At 30.9% G+C, this 26,613-nt stretch overlaps 12 protein-coding genes across 12 annotated transcripts; 6 read left to right on the top strand and 6 right to left on the bottom strand.

Moving 5' to 3' along the window:
- Positions 1-32: 32 nt before the first annotated feature.
- BX663DRAFT_431845 (uncharacterized protein) lies at positions 33-2,066 on the bottom strand (the record flags this gene model as incomplete). Its single annotated transcript, XM_051522891.1, has 5 exons — positions 33-237; positions 571-596; positions 638-1,432; positions 1,560-1,889; positions 1,968-2,066. The coding sequence occupies 5 exons, from the start codon at positions 2,064-2,066 to the stop codon at positions 33-35; spliced, it is 1,455 nt and encodes a 484-aa protein (XP_051384427.1).
- Positions 2,067-2,704: 638 nt separating this feature from the next.
- On the top strand, positions 2,705-4,275 carry BX663DRAFT_505049 (eukaryotic integral membrane protein-domain-containing protein). Its single transcript, XM_051527003.1, has 5 exons — positions 2,705-2,983; positions 3,039-3,099; positions 3,163-3,329; positions 3,406-3,720; positions 3,781-4,275. The coding sequence occupies exons 1-5, from the start codon at positions 2,817-2,819 to the stop codon at positions 3,968-3,970; spliced, it is 900 nt and encodes a 299-aa protein (XP_051384426.1). The 5' UTR covers positions 2,705-2,816; the 3' UTR covers positions 3,971-4,275.
- A 1,813-nt stretch (positions 4,276-6,088) lies between these two features.
- BX663DRAFT_550820 (uncharacterized protein) lies at positions 6,089-8,497 on the top strand (the record flags this gene model as incomplete). The annotated part of the gene is made up of 1 exon (XM_051531242.1): positions 6,089-8,497. One exon carries the CDS (start codon positions 6,089-6,091, stop codon positions 8,495-8,497), a length of 2,409 nt encoding a protein of 802 aa, XP_051384425.1.
- A 62-nt stretch (positions 8,498-8,559) lies between these two features.
- BX663DRAFT_550819 (uncharacterized protein) lies at positions 8,560-9,434 on the bottom strand (the record flags this gene model as incomplete). The annotated part of the gene is made up of 2 exons (XM_051531241.1): positions 8,560-9,038; positions 9,116-9,434. The coding sequence occupies 2 exons, from the start codon at positions 9,432-9,434 to the stop codon at positions 8,560-8,562; spliced, it is 798 nt and encodes a 265-aa protein (XP_051384424.1).
- A 795-nt stretch (positions 9,435-10,229) lies between these two features.
- On the top strand, positions 10,230-11,580 carry BX663DRAFT_505040 (uncharacterized protein). Its single transcript, XM_051527002.1, has 5 exons — positions 10,230-10,307; positions 10,374-10,434; positions 10,507-10,532; positions 10,618-11,093; positions 11,210-11,580. Exons 1-5 carry the CDS (start codon positions 10,270-10,272, stop codon positions 11,392-11,394), a joined length of 786 nt encoding a protein of 261 aa, XP_051384423.1. The 5' UTR covers positions 10,230-10,269; the 3' UTR covers positions 11,395-11,580.
- BX663DRAFT_452253 (Hydroxyethylthiazole kinase family-domain-containing protein) lies at positions 11,438-13,190 on the bottom strand. Its single transcript, XM_051523778.1, has 3 exons — positions 12,712-13,190; positions 12,331-12,642; positions 11,438-12,271 (listed from the first exon to the last, which is right to left on the bottom strand). The coding sequence occupies exons 1-3, from the start codon at positions 13,172-13,174 to the stop codon at positions 11,526-11,528; spliced, it is 1,521 nt and encodes a 506-aa protein (XP_051384422.1). The 5' UTR covers positions 13,175-13,190; the 3' UTR covers positions 11,438-11,525.
- Positions 13,191-13,464: 274 nt separating this feature from the next.
- On the bottom strand, positions 13,465-15,358 carry BX663DRAFT_505037 (ATP-dependent RNA helicase HAS1). Its single transcript, XM_051527001.1, has 4 exons — positions 15,177-15,358; positions 14,670-15,109; positions 13,856-14,593; positions 13,465-13,767 (listed from the first exon to the last, which is right to left on the bottom strand). Exons 1-4 carry the CDS (start codon positions 15,331-15,333, stop codon positions 13,570-13,572), a joined length of 1,533 nt encoding a protein of 510 aa, XP_051384421.1. The 5' UTR covers positions 15,334-15,358; the 3' UTR covers positions 13,465-13,569.
- A 422-nt stretch (positions 15,359-15,780) lies between these two features.
- Positions 15,781-16,770, top strand: BX663DRAFT_530474 (uncharacterized protein; the record flags this gene model as incomplete). The annotated part of the gene is made up of 4 exons (XM_051530318.1): positions 15,781-15,900; positions 15,965-16,197; positions 16,318-16,570; positions 16,618-16,770. The coding sequence occupies 4 exons, from the start codon at positions 15,781-15,783 to the stop codon at positions 16,768-16,770; spliced, it is 759 nt and encodes a 252-aa protein (XP_051384420.1).
- Positions 16,735-19,158, bottom strand: BX663DRAFT_560110 (Phosphomethylpyrimidine kinase-domain-containing protein). The gene is made up of 7 exons (XM_051531883.1): positions 19,043-19,158; positions 18,271-18,941; positions 18,054-18,180; positions 17,802-17,989; positions 17,467-17,742; positions 17,289-17,363; positions 16,735-17,226 (listed from the first exon to the last, which is right to left on the bottom strand). Exons 1-7 carry the CDS (start codon positions 19,096-19,098, stop codon positions 17,096-17,098), a joined length of 1,524 nt encoding a protein of 507 aa, XP_051384419.1. The 5' UTR covers positions 19,099-19,158; the 3' UTR covers positions 16,735-17,095.
- Positions 19,159-19,998: 840 nt separating this feature from the next.
- Positions 19,999-20,860, top strand: BX663DRAFT_485248 (uncharacterized protein; the record flags this gene model as incomplete). Its single annotated transcript, XM_051524603.1, has 2 exons — positions 19,999-20,330; positions 20,416-20,860. The coding sequence occupies 2 exons, from the start codon at positions 19,999-20,001 to the stop codon at positions 20,858-20,860; spliced, it is 777 nt and encodes a 258-aa protein (XP_051384418.1).
- A 139-nt stretch (positions 20,861-20,999) lies between these two features.
- BX663DRAFT_485247 (uncharacterized protein) lies at positions 21,000-24,133 on the bottom strand (the record flags this gene model as incomplete). The annotated part of the gene is made up of 11 exons (XM_051524602.1): positions 21,000-21,191; positions 21,293-21,587; positions 21,689-21,797; positions 21,854-22,298; positions 22,371-22,843; positions 22,926-23,142; positions 23,317-23,445; positions 23,502-23,577; positions 23,634-23,806; positions 23,871-24,008; positions 24,077-24,133. 11 exons carry the CDS (start codon positions 24,131-24,133, stop codon positions 21,000-21,002), a joined length of 2,304 nt encoding a protein of 767 aa, XP_051384417.1.
- Positions 24,134-24,689: 556 nt separating this feature from the next.
- BX663DRAFT_535836 (uncharacterized protein) lies at positions 24,690-26,545 on the top strand. Its single transcript, XM_051530607.1, has 6 exons — positions 24,690-24,832; positions 24,952-25,290; positions 25,363-25,828; positions 25,899-26,187; positions 26,245-26,356; positions 26,411-26,545. Exons 1-6 carry the CDS (start codon positions 24,777-24,779, stop codon positions 26,472-26,474), a joined length of 1,326 nt encoding a protein of 441 aa, XP_051384416.1. The 5' UTR covers positions 24,690-24,776; the 3' UTR covers positions 26,475-26,545.
- Positions 26,546-26,613: the final 68 nt, after the last annotated feature.

Genomic DNA, 26,613 nt, shown 5'->3' with positions numbered 1-26,613 from the left:
AATAATCAAATTGTATTAGCTCCTTTAATAAATTAAGATACATGAACTGTATCTGTTGTTGTTGTTGTTGTTGCTGTTAATAATCTTGGTTTTTTATCTTCATTTTTTTTATTCTCTTCATTATTACTATCTAATAAGCGTTTTTGTTGAGACATATTCATAAGTGTATCTGCGGCATTACTTTCGACTGGACTTTGTTTACGACGAGGAGCTTCATCATATAATATAGAAGTTCTCCTTAATGGTTGTTCAATAGGTGGTGGACGAGAAGAGGTAGTAGCGGCAGCAATGGTATAATATGTTTGTGGAGAAGGTTTATTAGGTGAACGTAAAATAGGCATCTTGGTAGTGGGTGACCTTGTTATACGATCTGAAGGTGTTCTAGTCGTGCTTGCAGTACTATTACCACTACTACTGGTAATACTTGGTATACGAACATCTGGACTATTATGATGATAAGGTGAACGACGATCTGGTGGTAATATAGGAAGATCACGTTGAATAGGATGATATTGCATTGGGGGTATACCTTCACCCTATAATAATAATAATAAACCAAAGTAAGTTTACTTTTTTTTTTCTCTCTTTCTTTCTCTCTTAAATATATATATATATATAAATATATTTTTATATATACCATTCTTAATTGATCAAAGCTCTTATTTGTAGAAAGGGAAGTGGATGATAATGATGTAGTAGTAGTAGTAGTAGTAGGGTATTGAGAATAATTTCCTTTTTGAATATGAGTAGGTCCATTTTGATATTGATAAGGATTATGAACATCCTGAGGCATTGGAATAGGAAGATGATGACTAGGATCTGAAGACTTTCTTAAAAGATCCAATCTTTGTCGAATATGAGGATTTGTAGGATCTAATTCAGCAGCTCTTTGATAGGCATCCAATGCATCTTGTGTTTGATTATTACAAGATTCATAAAGTGTACCTAGATTATACCATACTTCACTTATATAAGGATTTAGACGAATTGCACGACTATAGGCATCTAAGGCATCACGATATTGATTGATTTGATAATAAAGAACACCAATCGAGCACCAAAAGGTAGGGTTTCGAGCATCACGATACACAGCTTGTTGATAAGCCTCGTATGCTTTATTGTGATTTTGTTCCACCATATAACAACGTCCTAGAAGATACCATGATTGAGCATCATTACCATCTGTCTTGAGTGAACGTGTCAAGTATTGTATAGCAATCGATTGACTTGAAAATGATGTATTTCGTTGATGATATAACCATCCTAATTGTTGTAATACTTTAGCGTGTTCAGAATTTTCGACTAATACACGTTCATACGCCTCCTTTGCTAATTCAAATTCTCTTTGTTGTTCATAGACATGACCTGTTTGAAACCAAATATCAATTTCTGTAAGTGGTCTTGGTGGATTATGTAATATATATCTGAAGCACTACATAAATATATAATACAAAAAAAAAAAAAATAAAATAAAAATAAATAAAGGTCCAAGTGACATTTACATTTAATATAAATATAAATATACATATACATATATGATTAACAAAAAAGAACTATACCTGTAATGAAAGATCATATTTTTGTTGTTGCTTATAAATAATACCAAGCCTAAAATAAATTTCATTTGCCTTTTCAAATTGGGGGTCCATTTTCATAGCTGCGGAAAATGCTTCTTCAGCATGATCAATTGAACCATGACGATCATATAAGATCCCTATCCCATACCAGAGTTTAGGATCATTTGGATTTTTTAAATGATATAAAGCTTGCTGATAAGCATGATATGCTTCTTGTAAATTATCCATCATTATATAACAATGACCTAATGCTCCCCAAGCTTCACCATGACTTTCTTGAATAGCTAAAATTCGTTTAAAATAATCAATCGCCTAGCAATCGGGTTAGTCATATATACAAATATATGTATGTATGTATGTATGCATGTATATATATTAGTAAAATTTTACTTTGTCGAATTGTTCTTTTCCTCTGTATAATGAAGCAATATGAAATAAAGCGGTAATAGAGTAAGGATTATGTCTTAGAGCAGATTCATATGAATTCATGGCTCTTTCGAAGTCCGACATTATCTCCGCTAAGCTACCTAGTAACAACAATAAATGTAAGTGTGGCGTTCTTTTTTTGATCCAGACTAAACCAAATTTGGTAGTTAACATATACACGATATGTGATACGTTGCATATTATAAATAAATCACAAAAAAAAAATTCTAATCTCCTCTCCTCCCCCCTTTTTTTTTTTGTCTAATATACGCATACTCCTTTTTTCATAATAATAATAAGTATAAAAGATAAAATATCTTGCTTTACCTAGTGTCAGCCATGCTTGTTCATTTACATTTGATAATTTTTGAAGAACAGATACTTGATGTTGTTGAGGCATAATATTTGTTGTCATGTTTAAGATTATGAAATTGTAAAATCTTGAATGAGAAAGATGAGAGGAAAATAAATAAATAAATAAATAATAAAAAAAAAAGCAAGAAGAAAAAAGAAAAGGAAAAAAAAAAAGGAAGAAAAAAAAGGAAGAAAAAAAAAGAATTAATAAAGTTATTTTTTTTTGTAAAAAAAAAAAATCTATACATTATGACGAAAAAAAAAAGTTTAGCCCCTTTTTTTTTGTGTGTGTTTTTTTTTCATTAAAGGCAGTTTCAGGTCTAAATGTAGCCCCCCCAGAAAACAGTGAAAATCCCATTCCTGTCACGTGCCTTTAACGCGACAATAATCACCACAATTAATGTTCTAATTTATTTAATTTTTTTTTTCTTGTTTTATTTTTTACTTGATTAATTAGCAATGAAAAGTGTTATAGCTAATGTGCCACATTTGACAAAGGCACTTGTGGCTACTGTATTATGTTTATCTATTACTTCTTATGTATATATATATCGTTTAAAATTAAATGCGGATCCTGATAATCTACCTTTATCTATTTGCCCTTTTATTGGACTTGTTCCTGGATTGTAAGTAAAGATGGAACATTTTTTTTTAAAGTTATATATTAACCAATATTGACAGTGTTATATATGCTCCTTGGACTTTGTTAACAGCTACTTTTTACGAAAGCAACATAATAACAGTAAAAATATAATTAATGATTATTATTTTTTTTAATTAGACATTTAATTTATAATGATTATAGTTATTTGGTAGCATTGCCATTTTATTATTTTGTGGAAAATATTTAGAACGAGTATGGGGTTCAAAAGAGTTATTCAAGTTTGTTCTTATTACAGCTATTATGTCTAATATTGTGACTTGGATTGGCATGATCATTACTTATTACATATCTGGAGATGATCAATATTTGTAAATATACATCTAATCGTTATAGCCCGTGTATTTACTTTTTTCTTTTCTTTCTTTCTTTTTTTTTAAAAAAAAGGTATCAGATTCAAATCAATGGATTATCTGGTGTATTTTCAGGATTTTTAGTTGCTTTTAAACATCTTGTACCTGAACATCGCATTGCTATTATGGGAGGTAAAATATCTATTCGAGTAAAAAATTTATTAGGAGTTGCTACTGTTTTTAGTATTATTTGTCTCGTGTTATTTAAAGCGATTGTGTTTTATAATCTTGTAAATATTGGATGGATTATTGGATGGATTTATATTCGATTTTTCAAGTATCAAGATGGTATTCAGGGAGATAGAAGTGAAGCATTTGCTATTCAAACCTTCTTTCCCGAAGTTTTACAGTAAATAGTGTTAAAAAAAATGATGTTTAATTTATTAACTTGAAACATTTATTTATTTAGTCCTGTCATATTATTCATATCCAATATTGTTTATGGTATACTTGTCAAGTTAAATTGCTGTAAACCAGGTCCTCGTTCATATCATGATATGGAGCTTGGTCATGTTGTACCTGTACCAGGCTCAACTCGTGCAGAAGCAGAAAGAAGAAGGTTTTGTGTATATCCTTTTTATTATTATTATTATACATGAATCTATATTGTATTTACTCATATTTATCATTCTAGAGCATTGGCATTAAAAGCATTAGACATGCGTTTATCTACAGAACCTGCATTAACAACAAGTAGACCGGATAGTAATCCCGTGCTTTTTGACGCAGAAGAAGAAAACAAGCCAGCTTCTACATAGTTAATTCTATCTTCATATAAAAAAGAGTGCAAAAAGGGGGACGCACTGACTCCTTTTATATATACATCATAGACATTATCTATACTACTTACTTGACACTAACAAATAAAGCCTTTTTTTTTAATTTTCCGTGATAGATTCCGAAGAAATGTATCATTAGTATAAAAAAAAAAAAAAAAAAAAAAAAAAAAAAAAAAAAACTTTAATAAATAGTTCAAGAATGTGTAAAAAAAAAATGCTACATTACACAAATTAAGGGTAACACAGAAAATGATATCGTCTTTCCCCCCATTTTCTTCTCCTTCCCCCCCTCCTTTTTTTTTTTTGTACTGCTGAGTTCAATGTACTACGGATATGGATTATAGTAAATAAATACTACAATATGCACATGTAATAACATTTAGGTTAGGTAGTAGTAAAAAGGAATTTGAATCCCAGGTGCAATTTAAACTTTAACTTTTATAAGACATAACATATTATCAAACTATTTACAATGACGATGGTCATTTTCTCCTAAAAAAATAAATAAATAAATAAATAGATTTGTTCAATGTGAAATTGATACAATAAGCTATTTATATCTTCAACATATTTATATGCTAGTTAAAAGAATTATAATTATTCCAAAACAGTCTATTCTACTTTTCCATGGAATAATTATATCTCCGAATCTTTTATCCTATGAAAATTCAGGAACTTTCTTTTTATACTGGCAATCCATGGATCAAGTCATTTACTTCTTGGAGTGGAAAAGCCTTTAAGAAAAAAAAACGACTATCATTGTTTGCAGGTGGTGTAGTAATAGAGTATCTATTACAATTTAAATTATTAAAAGTAAACTTTATTATTATTGCCAAAAAAAAAGTGAAACTTAAATGATGAATATGCACTTTTTTACTATTGTTATTGCATTTCTTCAGTAGACAAATAAATAGATAATGATACAAGTCGGCCATTTCTTTGAGATGAAAACCTAATAAGTTCTTCTTTTTATCTGTAATTCTCTTAACTGGTAAAGATGCGTTACTGCTATTGTCAATCATATTGTATTTAGCTTATATTTCATACAAGGAGAGAAGGAGAGTTATCATGGATTTTGAAGTCTAAAATAACTATTATCACCAATAGAGATAAACAGTCCTATGGATAGTCAAATAGTAGGATATCTAAGACGTTAAAGTAGTTGAGATTCGCTTATAAATGTGTTTAGAGGCACTAGAAATAGATAGATACCTTATTTGCACTAGTAGACTGTTATGATTAAATAATATATACTTGTTTGTTATAATGTAAGAAGTTAGATGCATTACTTGCACATTTTTATTAGAGTTCTCAAGTAAAATATGTTATAATATAATCCCTTGAATAATCAAAGTTGTTATCTCTTTTAGTTCATTCTTTTAAGCTAAACTTCTTCTGTTTCGAATACTCCTGCCTTCTAATTGTTATATGAACAAGGGCTATAACATGAAGCACAGGCTAAATTTAATGAAATCTTTTATGTCCCTTTCCTGGCATCTCGTATACATATTGCAGGTATTTATTACTATTATTCTCTGTCTCTCTCTCTTTTTTTTTTTTTTTTTTTTTTTTTCTTCTTTCCTAGTTCACTTTATGTAAGCATGATTGAATTTGCTCAATCATATTTTCTATAATTTACGCAAATATATATTCCTAAAGCAATCATCTATCATTCACTTTTCATCATATTTATTGAACTGATTTTTGACGTTTTGTTATAAATTCAGTAGCCGATGACACATAGAAAAAAAAAAAAAAAAAAAAAAGCGGAAGGAAAAAAATTAAGAAGCCCTGCTTAAATTTTATAGAATTGAGGGGCATTCCTTTTATATTCGATATTCGACATCCTTTCATAAGAATCTGCCTATAACATATTATATATAATTAAATATATACCTTTATTTTTACTTGAAAGGAGGAAAAAAAAAAAAAGATCGAATGTCATTTCAATCAATTTTAACAAAAAAAATTTGGAGATCTCAACGATTATTTGCAAAACTATGTCTTGATTGTCTTTCAAAGCGTAGTAGTAGTAGTGGTGGTGGTGGTGGTAGAAGTAGTATTAGTAGTAGTAAGCCCCTCATAGTTCAAATATCCCGCAATATGGTAACAAAGAAAACAGAAATACCAACAGGATATTCACCATTACAAACGAATATGATACAAACTCCTGTTCTTCATACCAAACCATTAGACAATTTTAGACGTGAATTATACCAATCATTAAAATCATCCGACCCTACTTTATTGCCTTATTCCTCACATGTGAAAAAAACAATTCTTCGACGCCAATTGAGAAAACGATTATTAGAAAATTATCAAATTATAAAAAAGCAAAGCCATTTAGTTCGTCAATTAACACAACAGGATATGGATCGCTTTATTGCTCATTTTACCGATGATGCTCATCCTGACGATCCATTAACCTATAACACGCTTCGACATGCCTTTTATATTCTAGCAGATCTCAAAAGCGATAGTTTATCTAGTTTGACAAAATTTCGTTTAGAAGATGCAGAAAAGATGATTTATTTGGCTTCAGAATTAGGTTGGGACGAAGAGGCAGAAAAGTTATTAACAGAAGCTGAACATAAATGGAGTATGAGTATGGCTGCATATGACTCGGTTTTCAGAGTACTTTCCAAAAAAAGGAGGCAAGATAGAATTGATTTTTGGTTATCTCATTTAAAATCATTAGAAAAGACACTGACAAGAGACAGTGTGCGGTCAGTTATAATGTGTATGATGTTCAATCATCAATTGCAAGCAGCAGCAGAGTTTTTGAAAATCAATCACCCTAGTCAGGAGTTAACGCAGCTTATAGATCAACATGAATCAAATAGTCACGAATTATTAGATAAAGTGTTCGACTTGTTTGCTCTAGATTGTTTGGAACAAGGTCGGTTAAATGAAATGCGATTGATTTATATGCAAAAGAGGCAGTTGGATATGAGTACTAGGATGATTGTAAAGCACTTGGTTACAAAATGTATATATACTGGCAAATCATATATAGCAGAGAATTTATTAACAGACACGTTGTTTATGAAGGACATATCAAATGCTCAATTTTGTGCTAGAAAATTGATACACTGGAATGTAGCAAATACAAACATTGAAAATGCGATTCATATTTGGGAAAAGATGGAAGAAAATAAAGTTGATTTACCATTAGATGTTATACAATCCTTAATTGTAGCTGCAGCAAAGAAGAGACACCATGTTGATACCATGCGATTATATAAAAAATGTCAAGAATTATACCCAGGAGGTATGAGCTCCGAGACACGTGTTTACGTTTTCCGTTCTATCGTTCTCTCTCGACAATATAATTTAGCCCTCGAGCTGTCATCTGAAATTGAATCCATTCTACCTTATTTAGATCCTAATACTGCCAGATTAGCAGTACGTACTTTATTTAGACTATGTTCACATACAGGAGAGCTTGAATTATTTGAAAGGGTCTTTCGTTATAGTGAAACACTCGGTCTATCCCTTACACATCGAGGTTTAACTTCACTCATTTCCTGTTATATCTCTCGTGGTGATATCGATTCGGCAAAGGCTGCCTTTCAATCAGTTGCCACCCATACAACTGGACCTGACGTGGTTGATTTTAATCTATTACTACGTATCGTAGCTATGGAAGATAATCCTGTCAATCCTGATAAAGTATATGACATCTTGGATCATATGAAGCTTGTCAATGTGGCGCCTGATGAAACTACATTACGTACTATGCTTGCATTTTATAGCCCTGAAAGTGATATGCACAAAAGCATCTATGATAGTCTACTAACGGAAGCCAATGGTTCTCGATTTGATCAAGTCTTTCTAAACAATATTGCGTTAATGAACCTACTGAAACGTAATCATGTTGGTTATGTAACAAATATCTTATTACGCAATAATCGGGGAAATTTGTTTCCAAGTGAACAGAATAAACCGATCGTATGTAATGATTTAACGTTTAAAATTTTGTTGGATGTAGCTACAAAGGATCCAAAGTATGCGAATATTGCTGAGAAGTTATTCAAATCCATGCGAACACGTGGTTTTAAACCACCTAAAGAAGTATACGAAAATTTAATTTATGTTGTATCAATGAAAGGGAGAATAAGTAAAGCACGTCAATATATCACTCAAATGGAAAATGAGACGGGGATAAAAGCAGATGAAAGGACTTATATGAAACTTGTGAATGGATTATTAAGATTGAATAAACCTGATTTAGCCAAGGATATTATTATGCAAGATATGGTATCTAACGATATCCCATTTAGTGAGGCTGTACTACACAAATTAAAATATATAGAATCTATAATTACGTCTAAAAATAATGAATAAAAAAAATAAATAATGTAAATGATTGTTTCCCCCTTTTTTATTTGTCTAAAAAAAAAATAGTATTACATGGTGGATAAGCCTATAAAATGTTGAATTGTATATCCATCTTCAAGTTCTGTATGATTTACAATAGAGATAAATTCATGTATCATTTCTGGTGTTATCCAGTTGCGAGTATAATAACTGACATGATGATTTGTATCTAGTCGAGATTCTTCTTTAATCTTTAACTCTAAACGATGATGTCTTTGATCCATTGTATGCTGATTGAAATGAACAAGGATCCCTTGAATCTGAGCTCTTGTCTTTTCAAATAATTTTGGTAAATCAACCTCATTTATTTTAAATAGTATAGATTGCAATTCATTTGTTATAAACATTTGAATTTCCCTTAAAATAGACTTTTGATTATCTAAAAGACAATGATATAAAATAGGCCTCTGTGGACAATATTGATAGATTAAATCTTCTAAATAATGTTGCACAATCGTCGTATTATATCGATTTGCTAAAATCGTAGGTAGCTTATCTTCTATGAAAGCTTTTATTAAAAAAATGGAATTAAAATCATCCTCTTCTTCTCCTCCTTTAAATGTTCATATAATAATGAATACTTACAACCGACTGCTCCTTTTAATTGCTTTTTTAATATCTGTACGTCTACAATAGATGGTTGAATAAGAACAGAAGAAGAAGGAGTGGTCACTGCATCATCAGTAACCGAATCATCATCGTTACTTGTTGCTATCGTTTTTATTCTAACATGAATAACGTCTCGAAATTGATATGATATCTTTTTTGATAATTGAAAATAGGCTTTATCGAAATGATCATATAATAAATGATTTGACAAGAGTTGAGTAAAACGATGTATATCCTTTTGTTGAAAAGTACCAGATAGATCGATACATGAGACTAGTAGTAAACTGCTTGTCATTATCCACCACATTGAAACTATAAATAGTGTATCACAGATTTTCATTTTTTTTTAATAGATGATACAATGAAAAAGAAGAAGGAAAAGAAGAAGAAGTACAATATAATATATTCTTTTTACTACTACTTATTGTTTATTAAATCTCCACTACCACTACCACTACTTACTCCTAGTGAATGTGTAACAAAGTAATTATTAAAACTATGGATCATTTTTAGTTGATTTTAGTTATCCAATTAAATACAAATGTTTTAAATACTAATTGTTACCTAGACCACCAGTCCAAAATAATACATTCATATAACCTACTTTTCCATGTATTTCTCTCCTTTTTATTCAACTCACTTGAAGTAAATCAATATGATAGCATATTTTTTAATTATTAACAATAAATATGTCCATGGCATGGATACAATAAAAAGTGTACCTGAAATGTCGAATGGGGTTTTAAATTTACAAAAAGTTATCGTTCTCTGTCATGTATTGACTAACAAAAAAAAAGGCCATACAAATTACTAAAACATTAGTCAATAAAGAAAAAACTTATTAATATGTTATCAGTAATTAACAAATGTAACTCGCATTAGCGACAAATCCCCCCAAAAAAAAGGGGAGGGGTATCTATAGCAGATGGCTGCAAATGATTACCAGTAGTTTTGCTGAAAGTGTTTTATTAAATATTATGTATAATTTGTAAAGGGAGGAGATGCTGTATCACATGTGAATTTATAGTTTGTCAGCATAAATTGCATTTATTTCTACAAGTCTAACTCTATTATTATTATTTCTTTTTTCTCTCTCTTCATAGTTAAGAAAAAAAAAAAGGGGGAGAGGGATGCAAATCAAAGGAAATACATTTATTGTTACTGGAGGGTGAAAACTATATACCATTTACAATTGTTTAGTTTACATTTCTTAATTCAAACACATTTGAAATAGAGCAAGTGGTCTTGGTGAAGCTACTGTTCGAGAATTAATCAAGCGTGGTGCTAAAGTTGCTGTAAATATTAGCATCTGACTTTTATAATTGAATGTATATACGAAACTAATCATGTTTTTATAATGTCATTAGATCTTTGATTTAAACGATGAAGGAGCGTAAGTAAAATAAAGCTAATATATAAAAATAGATATGCATTTTTTTTTTAAAAAAAAAAATAAAAATAAAAAAATAAATAAATAGTGAAGAATTAGTCAAATCATTGGGCTCTAATGCATTCTGCCCAGGAAAAGTCGATATCACATCTGAGGAAGCTGTTCGTGTTGCCTTGGAAAAGACTGTGAACAAGTGGGGAAATATAGCAGGTGTTTGCAACTGTGGCGGTGTTGCGACAGCTGCAAAGATAGCTCGTAGAGGGAAATCGTCACATACAATGACGTTGGAACTTTTTGAATTTACGGTTCGTGTTAATCTAATAGGTACCTTTAATGTCTGTAAACAAGTAGCACAAGTGATGGCCAACCAAGATACCTTGAATGATGAAGATAATGAACGAGGTATTATTATCAACACAGCATCAGTTGCCTTTCAGGATGGTCAAACGGGTCAAGTTGCTTATTCTGCTTCTAAGGGTGGTGTCTATTCAATGGGTTTGCCTATGGCTCGTGATCTTGCACCAGTGGGAATCCGTGTTATGACGATTGCTCCTGGTATATTTGGTAAATATTAGAGATTAATAATGTAAAAAAAAAAAAGAAAAAAAAAAAAAAAACTATGTATATGTACGTGTATATGTTTTTTTTAAAAAAAAAAAAAATGATTCCTTATTTTATAGAGACAAACATGACGGCTCTTATGAATGAAGCTGCAAAGGCTAAAATTATTAAAGATGCCATTTTCCCTGAGCGTATGGGTCTTCCTCATGAATATGCTATACTCGTATGCCATATAATTGAAAATGGTATGCTAAATGGTGAAGTTATTCGTATTGATGGTGCTAGTCGTCTTGGAAAGTTATAAGAATAAAAATAAAACTTATTTGTTATAATAAATTAAAATTGGTAGTATCCTAATAGTGTCGATTATTATATTTAATGATATACACACATATATGCTATTATTATTATTATTATTATATATACTATAAATCATTATTCAATGACTCGAATTTTTGCATATTCTTTAAGCTTTTCAGGTGAGTTTGTGATATTGTACAACTCATCAATTAAAGCAGCACGGAAGGTACCAGGACCATTGACATATTCACGAGCAGCTGCCATTTCAGATGCAACTGTAACGGTTAATATCGCAGCTACAGTAGCCAACAAGTAATCATCTCGATTAGCAGCAACAAAACAAGCAACGACAGAAGATACCATACATCCACTACCAGTAATCAAAGGCAATAATGTATCACCATTCTCAATAGCAAAGACACGTTGACCATCCGAAATATAATCAACCGGACCTGTTAAGCCAACCACACAGTTATTCTGTCTAGCAAGTGTCTTGACTGCATTCACCATGACTTCTTCTTCACTAGTTCCTATCGAATCTACCCCTCTTGACTCCCCTCCAAGTCCTGCTATGGATAGAATCTCACCTGCGTTTCCCTTTAATACAGTTAAATTACATTCCTTTAAAAACCTTTGTACTACTTCTTTTCGATAACCAGTTGCTCCACAACCAACAGGATCTAATACTACTGGGTTTTTATATCTTGCATTCATTTGTGCTGCCAAAATCATACTATTTACATCATTCAATGTACCCATATTCAACAACATGGCCCCATTTATGACTGCAAGATCCTCGAATTCATCACGACTGGTTGACATGATAGGTGATGCACCCACAGCGAGAGTAGCATTAGCATTATCATTGATCACCACATAATCTAATAGATCGTATGTTTTAGCTTTATCATAGTTCATAATTTAATCTAATCTTACTTACTTGTGATATGATGAATCATAGGTGTTTTAGATTTCACATTTTTTGCAGCTTGAACTGTATAATCAAGAGCTTCCTCCACCGTCCTCTTCGCTTTCACACCTATCTTTTCAAACCCTTTTTCAATTAAACTCAATAACTCTTCGCATGCAATTTTAGGATCTTCAGCAGCCATAATTGCAGATACAATAGCAAGACCATCAATATGAATTTTACCAGTCTCTGTTCCTACCAAAAGTTCATAAGCATTACTGGCACTAATACCACCAATAGCCACGGTAGGAACTGGGTTATTTTCTATGGATTTAAGAATTCCTAAAAAGAAAAATAAAATAAGTTGCCTTTATATATAAATATTCATATATATGTATATATTTGTCTTACTTTTCACGCCCTCAATACCCAAAGGCTTTTTAATATTCTTTTTGGTAGAAGTAAACCAAACAGCACCGATACCAAGGTAATCAGCACCATCACGAATGGCAATGGCAGCTTCTTCTTCCGTGTTGCAGGAAACACCAATGATCTTGTTTGGACCCAAGATGGCACGAGCTTGTTTTAGAGGCATATCGTCTTGTCCAATATGAACACCTTCAGCATCCACTGCTTGAGCAACATCAAGTCGATCGTTAATGATGAGTGGAACTCCAAATTTTCGTGTTAATGCTTTCACTTTAAAGGCAAAATCAATGAACGGTCCTGTATCTGTGTCCTTTTCTCGTAATTGAACTAACGTCACACCACCTTCGAGTGCTCGTTCAATTTGCCCTAAAAATGTCTTTCCTTCAGGTACAAGCGAACGATCAGTAACAAGGTAAAGTGAATAATCGATTCTCTTGATGGACATGATCTATCTAATTTCTAAATAGTAAAATACGAATAATAAAAATATAATATAATCCAGCAGCAGCATCTTTCTTTATATAATTCTTTAAAACCTTTTTGATATGTCCAATAGAATTACTCTGTTCAGTCCAGGTGATCATATAACATCAACACTTTTGAGCAGCGACAAAATTATTAAGCTTGTGGACTTTTTTTTTTTGGGGGGGGGGAGAAGGAAGAAAAGAGCGGAAGAAACAAACCTCCTTTCAAGACATTTTAAGTTGGGGGGTGAGAAACCTTTTTTTTTTTTTTTTTTTTTTGCGTATCTCTGACTTTTATATGATTATTCAGATATGATTTTATAAAGTTAAAAAAGGTATTTAGTTAGGAAAAAAAATTCCTTCACGATAATATAATTTATTTAGAACTGGTAATAGCTAAATTAACTTTTGGAGGAACATTAAAACCAAAGGATTTTGCAACCTTTACAAGATCAAGTTTATCCACATCAAAAATCTTTTTGAGATGGTATGTAGCATAAGCTTGTAAATAAGATCTAAACGCATCACGAGCAGATTGATTAAGATAAAAGTTCTTGTCAATTAGTTTTTCAAGCTAATTTTTTTGAAAATAGAAAAAGAAAAAAAAAACGTTAAAAAAAAGAAACTAGTTAACATTAATTATTAGAATAACATTAATTTACCTGACTTTGGACATTAGAAATCTTATTTTCAGGGAATTGAAATTCATTTAAAGGAACTTTAGCTTCCTTTAAATATTTCAAAAATCCGGTTTCAGAAGGTAATAAGAATAATAAGCTTTTACCTTTACCTCCTGCACGAGCAGTTCTTCCTACACGATGAATATAATCGCGTGGATCATCTGGAGGATCAAATTGAACAATCCAATCAACAGAAGGAATATCTAAACCTCGAGCAGCCACATCTGTACATAATAAAATACCCTTTTCTGCTTGAGAAAATTCAAAAAATGTTTGAGTACGCTTTTGTTGCTTTTGACGTCCATGTAATTCCATGACAGGAATATCAATATAATTCAAAAGTTCAGCATAATATTTAACTGCATTACAACTTGAAAAGAAGACGATGACTTTCTTCTTTTGGTTCTTACGTAAGAATGTAAATAATAACAAGAAACGTTTATCAGCTTCGACAATAACAAAACCTTGCTCTAATCCGTCTGCTGTCGAGGTATCTTTCTTTTCATCTACATTAATATAAAGAGGTCCAGGTTTAAGTGAAATACGTGCAAGGTCGGAAACTTTAGTAGTTTGTGTAGCCGAGAAAAGCATACTTTGACGATCTTTAGGTAAAATCTTTACAATTTGTTTCATTTCTTCTTCAAAACCAATGTCCAAAATACGATCTGCTTCATCAATAACCAATGATTGTAAATTTTGGAAAATAAATCGTTGTGTATTCTAAAATAAAGAAAAAATAAGTCATATACATCTTTAATTATGTTTCGATTAGTTAGATCTATTTTTCTTTTCATACCTGTAAATGATCTAATAATCTACCAGGTGTAGCAACTAACAAATTGACTCCCTTCACTAACTTTTCAATTTCGGCCTTCTTATTTGCACCACCAATCACAAGACCATGAGTAATTGAATGATATTGACATAATTCTTCAGCAACTCCATAAATTTGAATAGCTAATTCACGAGTAGGAGAAACAATGATAACGCCAGTACCATTTCTAGGTTTAAAGTTCTTTCGAATCAATAATTCAATAGCAGGAATCAAAAATGCAAGCGTTTTTCCAGAACCTGTTTTAGCTGCTCCTAGAACATCACGGCCTTCTAAAAGTGGAGGAATGGTCTTTGCCTGTACTTCTGTCATTTGAGTAAAGCCCATTGCTTTGATAGCCTTTTTTGTATTTTCATCACATTCGAGCTTTTCGAAATCAAGATTCAAAGGTTCCTCTTTATGATCTATTCATGAAATTTAAATATAAGTTTTTGTTTTCATTATCTATAAATGAATGATGATCTACTTTACCTTTTTGTTCCTCCTCAACAGGTTTTTCGATTTGAAGATCATTTTCTTCTGTTACAGGCTTACCTTCACCTTGATTTATCTCTTGCTTCTTTTTATTAGCTCTCTTTTCTGCGTGAGAACGCTTACGTTTTTTAGTTTGAATAACTGCTTCAGCCATAATTGAAAGAGCTTAAATGTTGTTGTTCTTTTTTTTTTAAAAAAAAAAAAAATTATGTATAAAATATGTATAAAAAAAAAGAAATTAAACCTCAAATGTGGCTTGGTTATATAAATGACTATTTTTCTTAATGCCCTGAAAAGCAAAAAAAAAAAAAAAAATAAAATAAAAAAAAAATAAAAAATACAATAAAATAAAAATAAGGTTCAAAAGGGTCAAACGGGTCAAACTACTTATTTTATGTAAAATTGTTTGGTAAGGCAAAATTGCTTTTTCTCCTTTTCTTTCAATTAAACTTTTATTTTTATTTTTTTTGAAGGAAAGAGGACGCATAATTCACCTTCTTCTACTCAGCTGCTATTACTACATTTAGCATCTTTTGATTTTATTTTATTTTTTTATTTTATTTTTTTTTTCTGGAACTTAATAATTCATGTTTACACAAATATGCAGGGTGATACAGATGCAAAAAATGGGACAAAGGAGGAATTAAATGGAGACAGAATGTTAGATGAGATTCAGAAAAAAAATTGCTATTTTTTTTTCGTAAAGACTTTTTACCTGCAGGTATCTTTAAGCTGTTACCGATGAAAGTGCAGCAACCACATTGGAGGTGGCGCTTTGCCACAAGGGATTTGATCGTTTATTCGCTACTCGCTTCTACACGCAGATAGTCCGACCACAACTCAAATATAGTCTAGCTATTAGTTTACTCAGTGCAAAGGATATGCAACAACTGGAACCTTGTCAAAACATATGCATAAGACGGATATTTGGTGGCTCTAGTCGATCATCAGTAAAGGTGATACTTCATATGATAAACCAACCATCAATGAAGGTTAGGGTGTCCGTTCTGCAGGCCCAGTTCGTTTTCCGTGCTATTGATTTACCGGATGATACCTTGCTCGCTAAATTACTTCTCGAACTTCACGCCTCCGCTTTCAACACTCAATGGTATAAATTCATTTAAACACCATGTTGGAGACTCTGTGCCGCTAGCTCCATTCCGTTAGACCAACGCTCCTTTCGAAAACATCGTCAAGAATTTCTTGAAGAGAGTTTTCAGAAACTACGTGAGGGGACACGCTCTGTTTTGCTTTCCGCTTGCCGCCCCAATCTGATTATTGATCCGATACTCTGGTTACCCATGACACACAGCGAACGTAGTCGAACTATTCGATGGCGTCTTGGTTGGTTACCCAGAGGAATACCTAAAGCCTGCCCATATCATCCTCATGTACACTTTTAGTCGGTCACACGCCACTGAATGGTTGCACATGCAAGTACCAAAATTTTCAGGACATTTCTGCCTGGCTCTATCGCTGGCCAGTTATGTGTACCATTTCACAGGAAATGGATTACTTAATACACGACAAATTACCCCCCCCTCCACTTCTTGATCCAGGCAAGAAATTACTCGACTGGTTGTCTCTTTAAACTTGTTAGCAATATTCCTCTTTCTTTCTCATCTTCTCTTCTTTACCTTTTTACCTCTTGTCCCCGTAAGAGGGCTTTTAGATACTTTTTTTTTCACATAATCTGAACTGACTTGGGCAATCCAATATAACAAAGATATTGTGTGCCCATAGGTCGCTTTATTAATTTTAATTTATAAAAAATAATAATGTTTAATCGTAATACACATCTTGGTTTTAAATTATTTATTTTGCCAAAAAATCTATCCACGTTTCTAAATAATGACTGCTTATTGGACAGATCATGTAAGATAATATAAAAATTCGAGATAATAAAGATTCATTATTTAGCAAAGACGAAGACCCATTTCCCAAAACATAACTTCTAATCGAGTAGCTTGTTCAAATGTCTTACAAACGTCTTTAAAGCGTACAGCAGATGTAGAAATATACTCATCAGCCAGTCTTTCAATTTCAGCTGTTATAAATCAAAATATTAAAAATCTATAATAAAGAGTTTTTTTTTTTTCATCTATTTACCAAGACCAGTACGAACAGCTTGTTGATAATCTTCTGCCGCATATTGACATATCCAATCCCAATAAGGGTTTCCATCTATATTTTTTAATAATAATATCATAAGTTTATACATATGTGTGTGTGTGTGTGTGTGTATCAATATGTATTTTCCCTGTGTTTTCATGTATCGTCGTGTTACCTTTTTTAGTAGCAGGATCGTTATATAATTTAAGACCAATTTCTCCATAGCCAAGTAAACAAGGTAACATAGCAATCTTTAAATCTAGTATATCACCGGATGTACCTTTATCCAACACAAACCGTGTGTAAGCTGAATTGAATACACTTTCAGGAGTCGCCAAGACATCTTCTTTAGTAATACCAAATTTTGAACAAATATCCAAATGAAGACGTGATTCGTTAGTAATATGAAGAACAATAGCTGCATTAAGACCAATCATATCCATTGTAGATGCTAATCACATTTCATGTAAATAGATATAGATGACAAATGATTATTATTGTTAAGCTTACATTTATAAGCAGCAAGTGAAGCAGCACGAGCATAATGTTGTAAATAAAGGTAATCTTGCTTAAGATAGTACGTAAATGATTCAATAGGAAGTGTACCATCAGCAATTCCACGAACAAAAGGATGATCAATAAAATCAGACCAAAGACCTTTAGGTAGTGTTTCTTTACAAGCTTCAATAAAGGATTTACTATAAATAAAGTGAATTATTAAATGTTTATAAATAATATATTTATATATTTATATATGTTTACCCTTGATATGGGGACCATCTTAATGGATGGAAATGATTAATAGGACCACGACCATGACCAATATTATCTAAAGTTTGTGCAATAGCTACCTTTACATATCTAATTGCGTTTTCACATGCAGATTCAACTATTATATACATACATAAATAAATATACTATTCTCTCTCTCTCTCTCTCTCTCTATATATATATATACATGTATAGCTGTTTCACATACCTTTAACACCTTTAGCAAGTTCACTAGCTAAAGCAGCAGAGAGTGTACAACCTGTACCGTGTGTATTTGGCGTATTTACATAATCATTGGTAATTTCATGAAAACTATGGTCTAATGAATTATATACAAGATCTATGACTTGGTCTTTATCTTTTGTTTTGAAGGGCAAATGACCACCCTTGAGTAGAATATAGGTTGGACCTAATTGAGCTAATTTTGAAGCCGCATGATGCATATCCTCTATCGTCTTGATTGAACCTGGTGTCATATTTAATAAAAATTCAGCTTCAGGTACATTAGGTGTCAAGATATATGTGATGGGCAATAAGTCGTTGATTAAAGCTTGAATAGCGTCCTCCGCTAGAAGACGAGATCCACTTGTGGAGATCATGACAGGATCAACAACGACATTTCGAGATTGTTCAGGAAATGCCTTTAATGAACTTGTTACTTCTTTAATAATTTCAGCAGAGGAAAGCATGCCGATCTTGATAGCATCTGTACCGATATCACTTAGTACAGCCCTAATTTGCTTCCCAACAAACTCTGCAGGAATATTATGGATACCATCTACACCCTTTGTGTTTTGTGAAGTAACAGAAGTGATAACTGATGTGGCATAAACATGAAGTGAAGTCATTGTTTTGATATCAGCTTGAATACCTGCACCACTAATTATATATAGAGCAGTATGTGTTTATTTGTATATATGGAGAAATGAAGAGCTACGTTAGTATGTATAATACTTTTTGTTTTTGTTTCTGTTCCCTACCCTCCACTATCGCTACCAGCAATTGTCATTGCCTTTGGAAGAGTTTGCTTGGACATAATTAAATACTTGTGCTATTTTAATATGGAAAGAAAGAAAGAGAGAGAGAGAGAAAGGAAAGAAAATAGGCTTATAGAAATAGAATGCTCCTTCAAATAAGCTTTCTTATTTTTATTTTTCTTTTTTTTCGGGAATTGCATTTTCATTTTAGGCTCAGAAAACTAATCTTCTTTCCGATCAACAAAAAAAAAAAAAAAAAAAAAAAAAAAAAAAAAAAAAAAAAAAAAATCGGAGAAAAGTTATTAGATTTCATCTGAAGTCAATTCTTATAAAACTTATTCAGGAACCTGAAAAAAAAAAATACGCAATAATGAAACTAAAACTGCAATTTGTTGACAATAATGTATCTGTCACTTTTATTTTTTATTTTATTTTATTTTATTTTTTTTTGGAATAATCTTTCTTTACTTACTCTACTTGAATGATTTCTTTATTTTCTGCAGTTTTCGATGAATTCATATAGGAACAATATTTTAAAAATTAGGAATAAATACATAAAAAAAAAAGAGCCTATGAAAAGTGAAGTTTTAGATAAATAAAAAATTGCTTTAAATGAGTCTTAGTCATGTCAATGAATATATTCAACTTAGGTATTCTTTATCGTATTTTACTATCTATTCTCTATGCTTGAAATCTATTATTATATAATTTGTGTCATCATATATGTATATTAATGTGATGTCTATACTTCAGTGTTAACATATATATATATATATATATATATAACCGATGATAAGAATGTGAACTACATAAGAAATGCCTTTTTATTTGTATACTTTTTACATATTTAATATGCTTCATCTTTATGTAAATATTACGTTTAAAATGTATATAAAAACGTATAAGGAAAAAAAGAAATCCTCTTTCTACTTTCTTTTTTTTTTTTTTAAAAAAATAAAATGAAATTCTTTAAAACTACTGCTTTTCTTCCTTTAGCTATTTCCTTTGTCTGTGCCGATTATTTACCCGAACTTGTTAATAATGCGCCTAGTATTGCAAATGTCAAGGAACGTATTTCACCTCCTAATAACATGACAGTATTTGATGTTTGGTTTGCTAGAGGAAATCGTATCTATCAATGTAATCCCGAGTTAACTGGATTTCAACATTGGTATAATGTTCAAACTCAAGCATATCTTTATCCGACTCAAAGACAAGAAGCGCCTTTTGATGTTCAAGGTAGAGAAATTGGACAACTTAATGCAGCTCCTTTAGATCCTCTTCAACAAATGTAATTTTGAATAAAAAAAAAAAAAGAAAAGGACTAAAATAGATTGATGTATATACATATATATTTATATATATTTATTTATTAGGGCTAATCCTCTTGATACAATGCCAGTTATTTACAGTTATAGAGAAGGTTCATGGGTTTCAACTGGACGACCCCTGGCTACAACTACACTTGAAGAAGGAAGAGTAGAAAGAGGTGATAATATTCACTTGGATGATCATTTAACTCCAGTAATCAGAACATCTACGAATGGTTATTTATCTCATACACGCTATATTGTTCGTATTGGATCCTTAGATGGTGTCGTCCCAGCTGCAGGAGATTGTGTTCGAAAGGGCTCACTTGTTAATAAACCTTTTACTGCTTACTATATGTTCTATACTGATGATGAAGGTTTAAATGCTCTTGAACAAGAACATATTGAATGGGAACGTCTTGTTGAAGAATATACCCCTGAAAATTTAAATTCTAATGTCACTGAAGAAGAAGATACTGAAACTTTATCCATGAATTCTTTTGCCTTTTAGAATATTTTATACTTTAATTTTATTCTTTTATTCTTTGTATGCATTAAATTATAATAAATATATACAAATATTTATATTTTTTTTTTTTTTTTTTTTTTTTTGTGGAGCTACTTTTTTTTTCTTTTTTTTTTTAGCGTTCCTATACTATCTCTTCAGGTACGTCAAGTTCGAGAATATAACCTTGTTTAGCTAAATACTTTGGTACTTTAAAATCTGAAGAATTAAATGACTGCTTAACATGATTCCATGAGACTTGGTCATAACAGCAATATAAAAATGCAAATTCTCGTATAAGAGCATCAAGGCATTCAAGCTCATTTTCCCAATTAACCTTCAAAAATATACGTTTATATATATATATATATATATATATATATATGTTTATGTTTATGTTTATATATTTATACCACTTTATGTATCAGTTGCACTTACCTCTGTTGAAATTCTTAATAGAAAGAAAGGGAGTTTATCCAAAGAAGGAGTGTAATCTTGTAAAAGCATAGGCAAACTGTCAAGTTGAACAGTCTCCTTGTCATCCATTGTAATTTGCATTTTGAAATAAGCGTCAAGCAAATCTTTATGAGCGAAAAGGTGGTTCGTCGCCATCACAGCAGTATTTGCTTTTGTGACAAGCAAAAGACACTCTTGGATTGAAATAGGTTCAGATAATTTCAATTTTTCAAATTGAATGAATTGATTTACTATGAGTTGATAAAAGAATTCTTCACTACATATATACACACACACATATATATATATATATTGTATGTAGTAGTAGTAGTAGTAGTAGTAAGTCTTATTGCTCTTGTAAGTTCATTTCTGGTTTACCTTATTAATGGATAATTTATCAAATAGTATTTGTTTTTAAACATAACAAGCAAAATAAAGTCATGAATAAATCCAAGAGTTGTATAACCTAAAAATAATTTGCTAAGCTCTAAACGATATTCATAAATAACATGTACACTACGTTTTGATTTAACACATAATTACTCTTATTTTCTGAATTCTTGATCTCTTGTTGCAACAAATGAATACTATGCAAATCTTCAATAAGGCTACCATCTTCATTATTAGAGACTTTGTGATCGCCTTTTAAAGTTCCTCCTTCAAATAGTGTTCTCAGTTTTTTTTGATATTGAGTATTAGCCATAGTTTTACCTGTCATTACCTTTGTTGTATTACTCGGTTCCCTATACTGATTCTTCTTCTTCATTAAGATAGGAGAACCTGAATAAGACTCGGTAATGGCTAAATCATTGTATAGGAATGAAGAGGATAGAGGATCATTTATAGAAATAGACCTATTCTTATAAATCGTTGGTAAATAACAGACATCATCATTTATCTTGCTTCTCTTCACGATAATTCCAGCTTCATTTTCTTTCTCTTCTTCTTCTTTATGAAAATAATTGTTCAACATGAAATCACTCTCTTTCTATAATAGAGAAATGTATCTTTTCCTTTTTTTTTTTAAATGATCATGCATTAGAGGACAATGATGAATTACCTGCTGTAGAAATGGTTCCTCGACTGTGTATGACGAGGACAGTGGTGTGTCTACTATACTATTACTACTAGTTGAAGACTCATTATTATTATATATATCTGGAGAAACGACAACTTGATTTTTGTTGTTGTGAGGTAGTAAGGGCTTAAAATAATACTTGATAGTTGCTTCTTCAGGTATTTTATTAGAATCCTCTTCTTTTTCTTGTTGCTGTTGTTTTCTTTTGTTGCATAAGAATGTTTCATAGAGAGAATCATGCAATACTTTAGATATAGCGTCTATGATTTTATCCTCATTCAGTAGATAAACTTGATTTTTTGTAGGATGAATATTAATATCGACATGGGTAGGATAAACGGTCAAAGTGAGATAGAAGAAGAAGAAGAGTGATGTTGAAGTATACTGTTTATTACTGATCGTCATATACACTTGTTTGATTTTGTTTTCAATTCTACTATTTTCTACTAATTTGTCTTTTTATATATATATATATATATATATGCATATAAATAATCACATTTAATTTTACATGTAGTTATTTATTCTACTATTTACCATTAACAAATAAAATAGAAATTGGTTTCCCTTTCTTTTCTTGTAACATGGAAGCATTATCTGTTAAATCATTAAAATACAATTTGAAGAAGCAATTATCGTCTTCATATTCTATGAGCTTTAAATGAGACGAAATATCTGAACCATAAATATGTTGAATACTTTCAATATGATTCTTTGCAGGGTATTTAAGAATGCCATTGATATTGTTATTAAACTATGCAAGACAATAATAATAGTTTGTGAGCAAAAAAGAAAAAAAAAGAAAAAAGACCAAAAAACATACATACATACATACAGATCTTCTATCTATGTTTTCATGTATGTATGTATGTATGTATGTATGTATGTATGTATGTCTGTATACATGTATATATGTATATTGCTTTACAAGAGTAAATCCTATATGGAAATAATGAATAGAATACTTTTGAACACAGTCCATTACATGTTGATATTCTTTATTAGGACTCATTAACATTTTATTTCTTAGAGGCATATTTTCAAATAAATTTTGAACCTATTTTAAATATAAAGTGAATTGAATTCTACATGCATGCATACATGCTTACTTACTATTATAATAGTTCCCTTATTTCCTGCACAAGGCTTTATTATTTCATTCATCATCGTGCCATCTTTGTATGAGGCCCTTTCAATCATGGTTTATAATTTTTATTTTTTTCAAGTCAAGTTCGTTCTACTTACTCATAAGCACATGATTGATCATTTATATTTGTGATGATTTTAACTTTGGAGATATATGACAGACTAGCAAGAGCCTCTCCACGAAATCCAAAGGTAGTTAATTTCTGTAAATCATGATATTGATTCAATTTACTGGTTGCATAACGAGTACAGACTAAAGGCATATCTTCTAACTAATAGCAAGCAAATTCAATTTTTTTAAACATCTTCTTTGTTGCACTCCAATATGATTATTACCTTAATACCGTGACCATCATCCTTTACTTTAATTGATTCTAAACCTCCTAAAGATAATGTTATTTGGATTTGCTTTGCTCCAGCATCTAAACTATTTTCTATTAATTCTTTCACTGCATTATATGGATTTTGTATTATCTATAATAGTAAACAAATGAAAGGTAGTAGTAGTAGTAATAGTAACGGTCATTTTATATAACCTATACCTCGCCTGCTGCCATTTTATTAATGACATCTTGATTTAATCTTTTAATAGAAGTCATGTTGTCAATAAAGAAGATGAAAAAAAAAAATAAATAAATAAAATAAAGGAAATTTCCAATTTATATAATTGTGACAGATCAAAAAGGGATTTTATACTCAGGAAAGGAGGAGAAGGTTTTTTTCATGTATATGCATTAAGATAGATGTAATGGTCTACTACTAATTCATTACTGAATTGCTTTACAAATCAATTGTAAAACGTTGCATATAAAGAAAGTGCCATAATGATGAGTGTCATCATATTAAGTACTGTACAATAAAAACCTTCAAGTAAGCAGGGCATCGAAGCATCAATTCAAGTTATTAGAATAAGCGGGTATATTATCCAATTAAAACTACTCACTGATTCGAGTTGAATCTTGAATCTGTATATAGTATAGAAAAGTGTCCATTTACAACATTTTACGAACAGAATACTTGTTTCCCTGTGTTGTAAGTTTTTGTTACAGTTAAAAGGGGGGGAAGGGGGAGAGGCGAAATAGTAACTCCGACACACGTCTTTCATGTTTTTTTTTCTTGAAAAAAATCAAAAAAAAAATCTACATTTACTTTTTACGCGTTTTCTATTTTACCTTAAAGTGTTATTTATTTACATACACACATATATAGATAGATACATATATATATACATATATATTTAAAATGAGTGATCGTCCCAGAAGAAAGAGAAGACAAACTACTCAAAGACCTAAAGTGAGGTAAATAAGTTTATAGAGTCTCTTACCCCTTTCTCCTTTTCTTTTTCTTTTTTAAAAAAAAAAATAAAATGAAATAAATTTAGAATAATCTTATACTTTTTTTTTTCTTTTAATTGTAGTAATGCTCATTATGTAGGTTATGTTGAGGATGAAGAATCTGTAGAAGCAATCATGAAAAAATTTGAAGAATTAGAACGTATACAAAAGGAATTTTCAAGCCTTCAAGTAAACAATGACACTAATGTAGATCAGGATGAGCAAATGACTGATGTAGCGGACGAATCGGTAAAGAGTACACAACTAACAGAGGAACAACTTGAAGAGGTATTCAAACGTACTTCTGCTTTTACAGTGAAAAGTGCGACCATGGAGACAGGTGAATTTGAGGATTTAGATGCATTAGAGCTTTGGCAAATTGAATATAAAGATGGTAGCACTACAGAATTTTATGAAGAAGAGTAAGTACTAATAATACAGGGCATTTTTTATATCATGTTGACCCATATTCCCCCCTCCTTTTTTTTAAATAGTGAATATCATTACGTTGATGATAACTTTTGGGATGAAGAGTTTGGTAGCAGTGAAAGACCTAAAAGAGTTAGACATGGACGTACACCGAAACAACCAGGACAAAGACGTGGTGGTGTTGACCGTGAAAGTATCATTGCGAAATATAAAATTATGCAAATTCAGGTACAAGATCGAAATGGAAATTATTTTACAGTTAAAAAACGAGTTAGTAATGTCGATCCATCACTTCCAACCTATGTCAAAATCCCAGCAAGACCTATTTCACTTTCTTGGGCACATTCAATTAAGCCATTCAATACTAAAAATACTCTAATCCCCCCTGGATCTAACTATCATGAAGTAGATAATATTATATCAACCAATCTAACTCAATATGGAACTAACTTTAGTGCTGTTTACATGGATCCACCTTTGTTATTACCTGGAGAAGAGCCTTGTCCTGGAAAGATAACGATTGAAGAATTTGTGAGTATTGAGGAAAAAAAAAAAAGAAAAAAATGATGAATACAGAATTTATTCATAAAATAGAATTTAGGCCAATTTAAATGTATCAGATATTGTGCAGTCAGGGTTTTTATTTATTTGGGTAGAGAAAGAGTGGTTACAGAAATTAGTGAGCATTACATCAAAATGGGGATTCAAATATGTCGAAAATTTTTGTTGGATAAAGAAGAACATTAATAATCAAATTGCTAAAAGTCAATATACATACTTTAACAAAAGTAAATTAAGTCTATTAATTTTTAGAAAGGAAGGTGATATTGAACTACGACATCAACGTAACCCAGATTGTATATTTGATTTTATTAGACCTAAGCTATCAGGTAAATAATATAATATATCATCTCTATTTAATATTTATATTTATCATTTAAAATTAGATGAAATAACTGAGAAGAAGCCACCTTTTGTATATAAAGTCATTGAAACATTACTTCCTAATGCTGTTTATAATGTAGAAAAGAATCCTAATGGAGACAAACTACTTGAATTGTAAGTAATATATATATGAATAGATAGAATCGTTATTTACATATCCTAAAATAGATGGTCAAAAAAGGGCTCTAAAAGACAAGGATGGACAACAGTAGTAGAACTTGTAAAAAAATAGAAATAAAAACCTATGCTTCTTATAAATATATACATATTTAATGTATGACAAGTATAAAAGGCTTCCTTCCCCCCACACACACACACATACACACACGCGTAAAATATATGAGTTATATCCTACTGCAGAGTAAATGATA

The sequence above is a fragment of the Cokeromyces recurvatus genome, assembly GCF_025118155.1.
Source record: "Cokeromyces recurvatus strain NRRL 2243 chromosome Unknown BX663scaffold_8, whole genome shotgun sequence".
Classification (NCBI taxonomy): domain Eukaryota; kingdom Fungi; phylum Mucoromycota; class Mucoromycetes; order Mucorales; family Mucoraceae; genus Cokeromyces; species Cokeromyces recurvatus.
The sequence above is the reverse complement of the archived record's forward strand: the minus strand, read 5'-3'. Positions and strand labels throughout refer to the sequence as shown.

What these genes read in the sequence shown, in the direction of transcription:
- BX663DRAFT_535836 (XM_051530607.1), top strand. Translation starts at nt 24,777, where the DNA reads ATGAGTGATCGTCCCAGAAGAAAGAGAAGACAAACTACTCAAAGACCT. An exon ending in ACAGAATTTTATGAAGAAGA is followed by an intron (nt 25,291 to 25,362) that starts GTAAGTACTAAT and finishes TTTTTTAAATAG; the next exon opens with TGAATATCATTACGTTGATG. An exon ending in GGAGACAAACTACTTGAATT is followed by an intron (nt 26,357 to 26,410) that starts GTAAGTAATATA and finishes ATCCTAAAATAG; the next exon opens with ATGGTCAAAAAAGGGCTCTA.
- BX663DRAFT_560110 (XM_051531883.1), bottom strand. Translation starts at nt 19,098, where the DNA reads ATGTCCAAGCAAACTCTTCCAAAGGCAATGACAATTGCTGGTAGCGAT. An exon ending in ACTTGCTAAAGGTGTTAAAG is followed by an intron (nt 18,181 to 18,270) that starts GTATGTGAAACA and finishes TGTATATAATAG; the next exon opens with TTGAATCTGCATGTGAAAAC. An exon ending in TTCACTTGCTGCTTATAAAT is followed by an intron (nt 17,743 to 17,801) that starts GTAAGCTTAACA and finishes AAATGTGATTAG; the next exon opens with CATCTACAATGGATATGATT.
- BX663DRAFT_505037 (XM_051527001.1), bottom strand. Translation starts at nt 15,333, where the DNA reads ATGGCTGAAGCAGTTATTCAAACTAAAAAACGTAAGCGTTCTCACGCA. An exon ending in GATTATTAGATCATTTACAG is followed by an intron (nt 14,594 to 14,669) that starts GTATGAAAAGAA and finishes TCTTTATTTTAG; the next exon opens with AATACACAACGATTTATTTT. An exon ending in TTTCTAATGTCCAAAGTCAG is followed by an intron (nt 13,768 to 13,855) that starts GTAAATTAATGT and finishes CAAAAAAATTAG; the next exon opens with CTTGAAAAACTAATTGACAA.
- BX663DRAFT_452253 (XM_051523778.1), bottom strand. Translation starts at nt 13,174, where the DNA reads ATGTCCATCAAGAGAATCGATTATTCACTTTACCTTGTTACTGATCGT. An exon ending in GGGTATTGAGGGCGTGAAAA is followed by an intron (nt 12,643 to 12,711) that starts GTAAGACAAATA and finishes TTTTCTTTTTAG; the next exon opens with GAATTCTTAAATCCATAGAA. An exon ending in TATGATTCATCATATCACAA is followed by an intron (nt 12,272 to 12,330) that starts GTAAGTAAGATT and finishes ACGATCTATTAG; the next exon opens with ATTATGTGGTGATCAATGAT.
- BX663DRAFT_505040 (XM_051527002.1), top strand. Translation starts at nt 10,270, where the DNA reads ATGCAAATCAAAGGAAATACATTTATTGTTACTGGAGG. An exon ending in ACATTTATTGTTACTGGAGG is followed by an intron (nt 10,308 to 10,373) that starts GTGAAAACTATA and finishes CATTTGAAATAG; the next exon opens with AGCAAGTGGTCTTGGTGAAG. An exon ending in GATTGCTCCTGGTATATTTG is followed by an intron (nt 11,094 to 11,209) that starts GTAAATATTAGA and finishes CTTATTTTATAG; the next exon opens with AGACAAACATGACGGCTCTT.
- BX663DRAFT_505049 (XM_051527003.1), top strand. Translation starts at nt 2,817, where the DNA reads ATGAAAAGTGTTATAGCTAATGTGCCACATTTGACAAAGGCACTTGTG. An exon ending in ATTGGACTTGTTCCTGGATT is followed by an intron (nt 2,984 to 3,038) that starts GTAAGTAAAGAT and finishes CAATATTGACAG; the next exon opens with TGTTATATATGCTCCTTGGA. An exon ending in TTCTTTCCCGAAGTTTTACA is followed by an intron (nt 3,721 to 3,780) that starts GTAAATAGTGTT and finishes TTATTTATTTAG; the next exon opens with TCCTGTCATATTATTCATAT.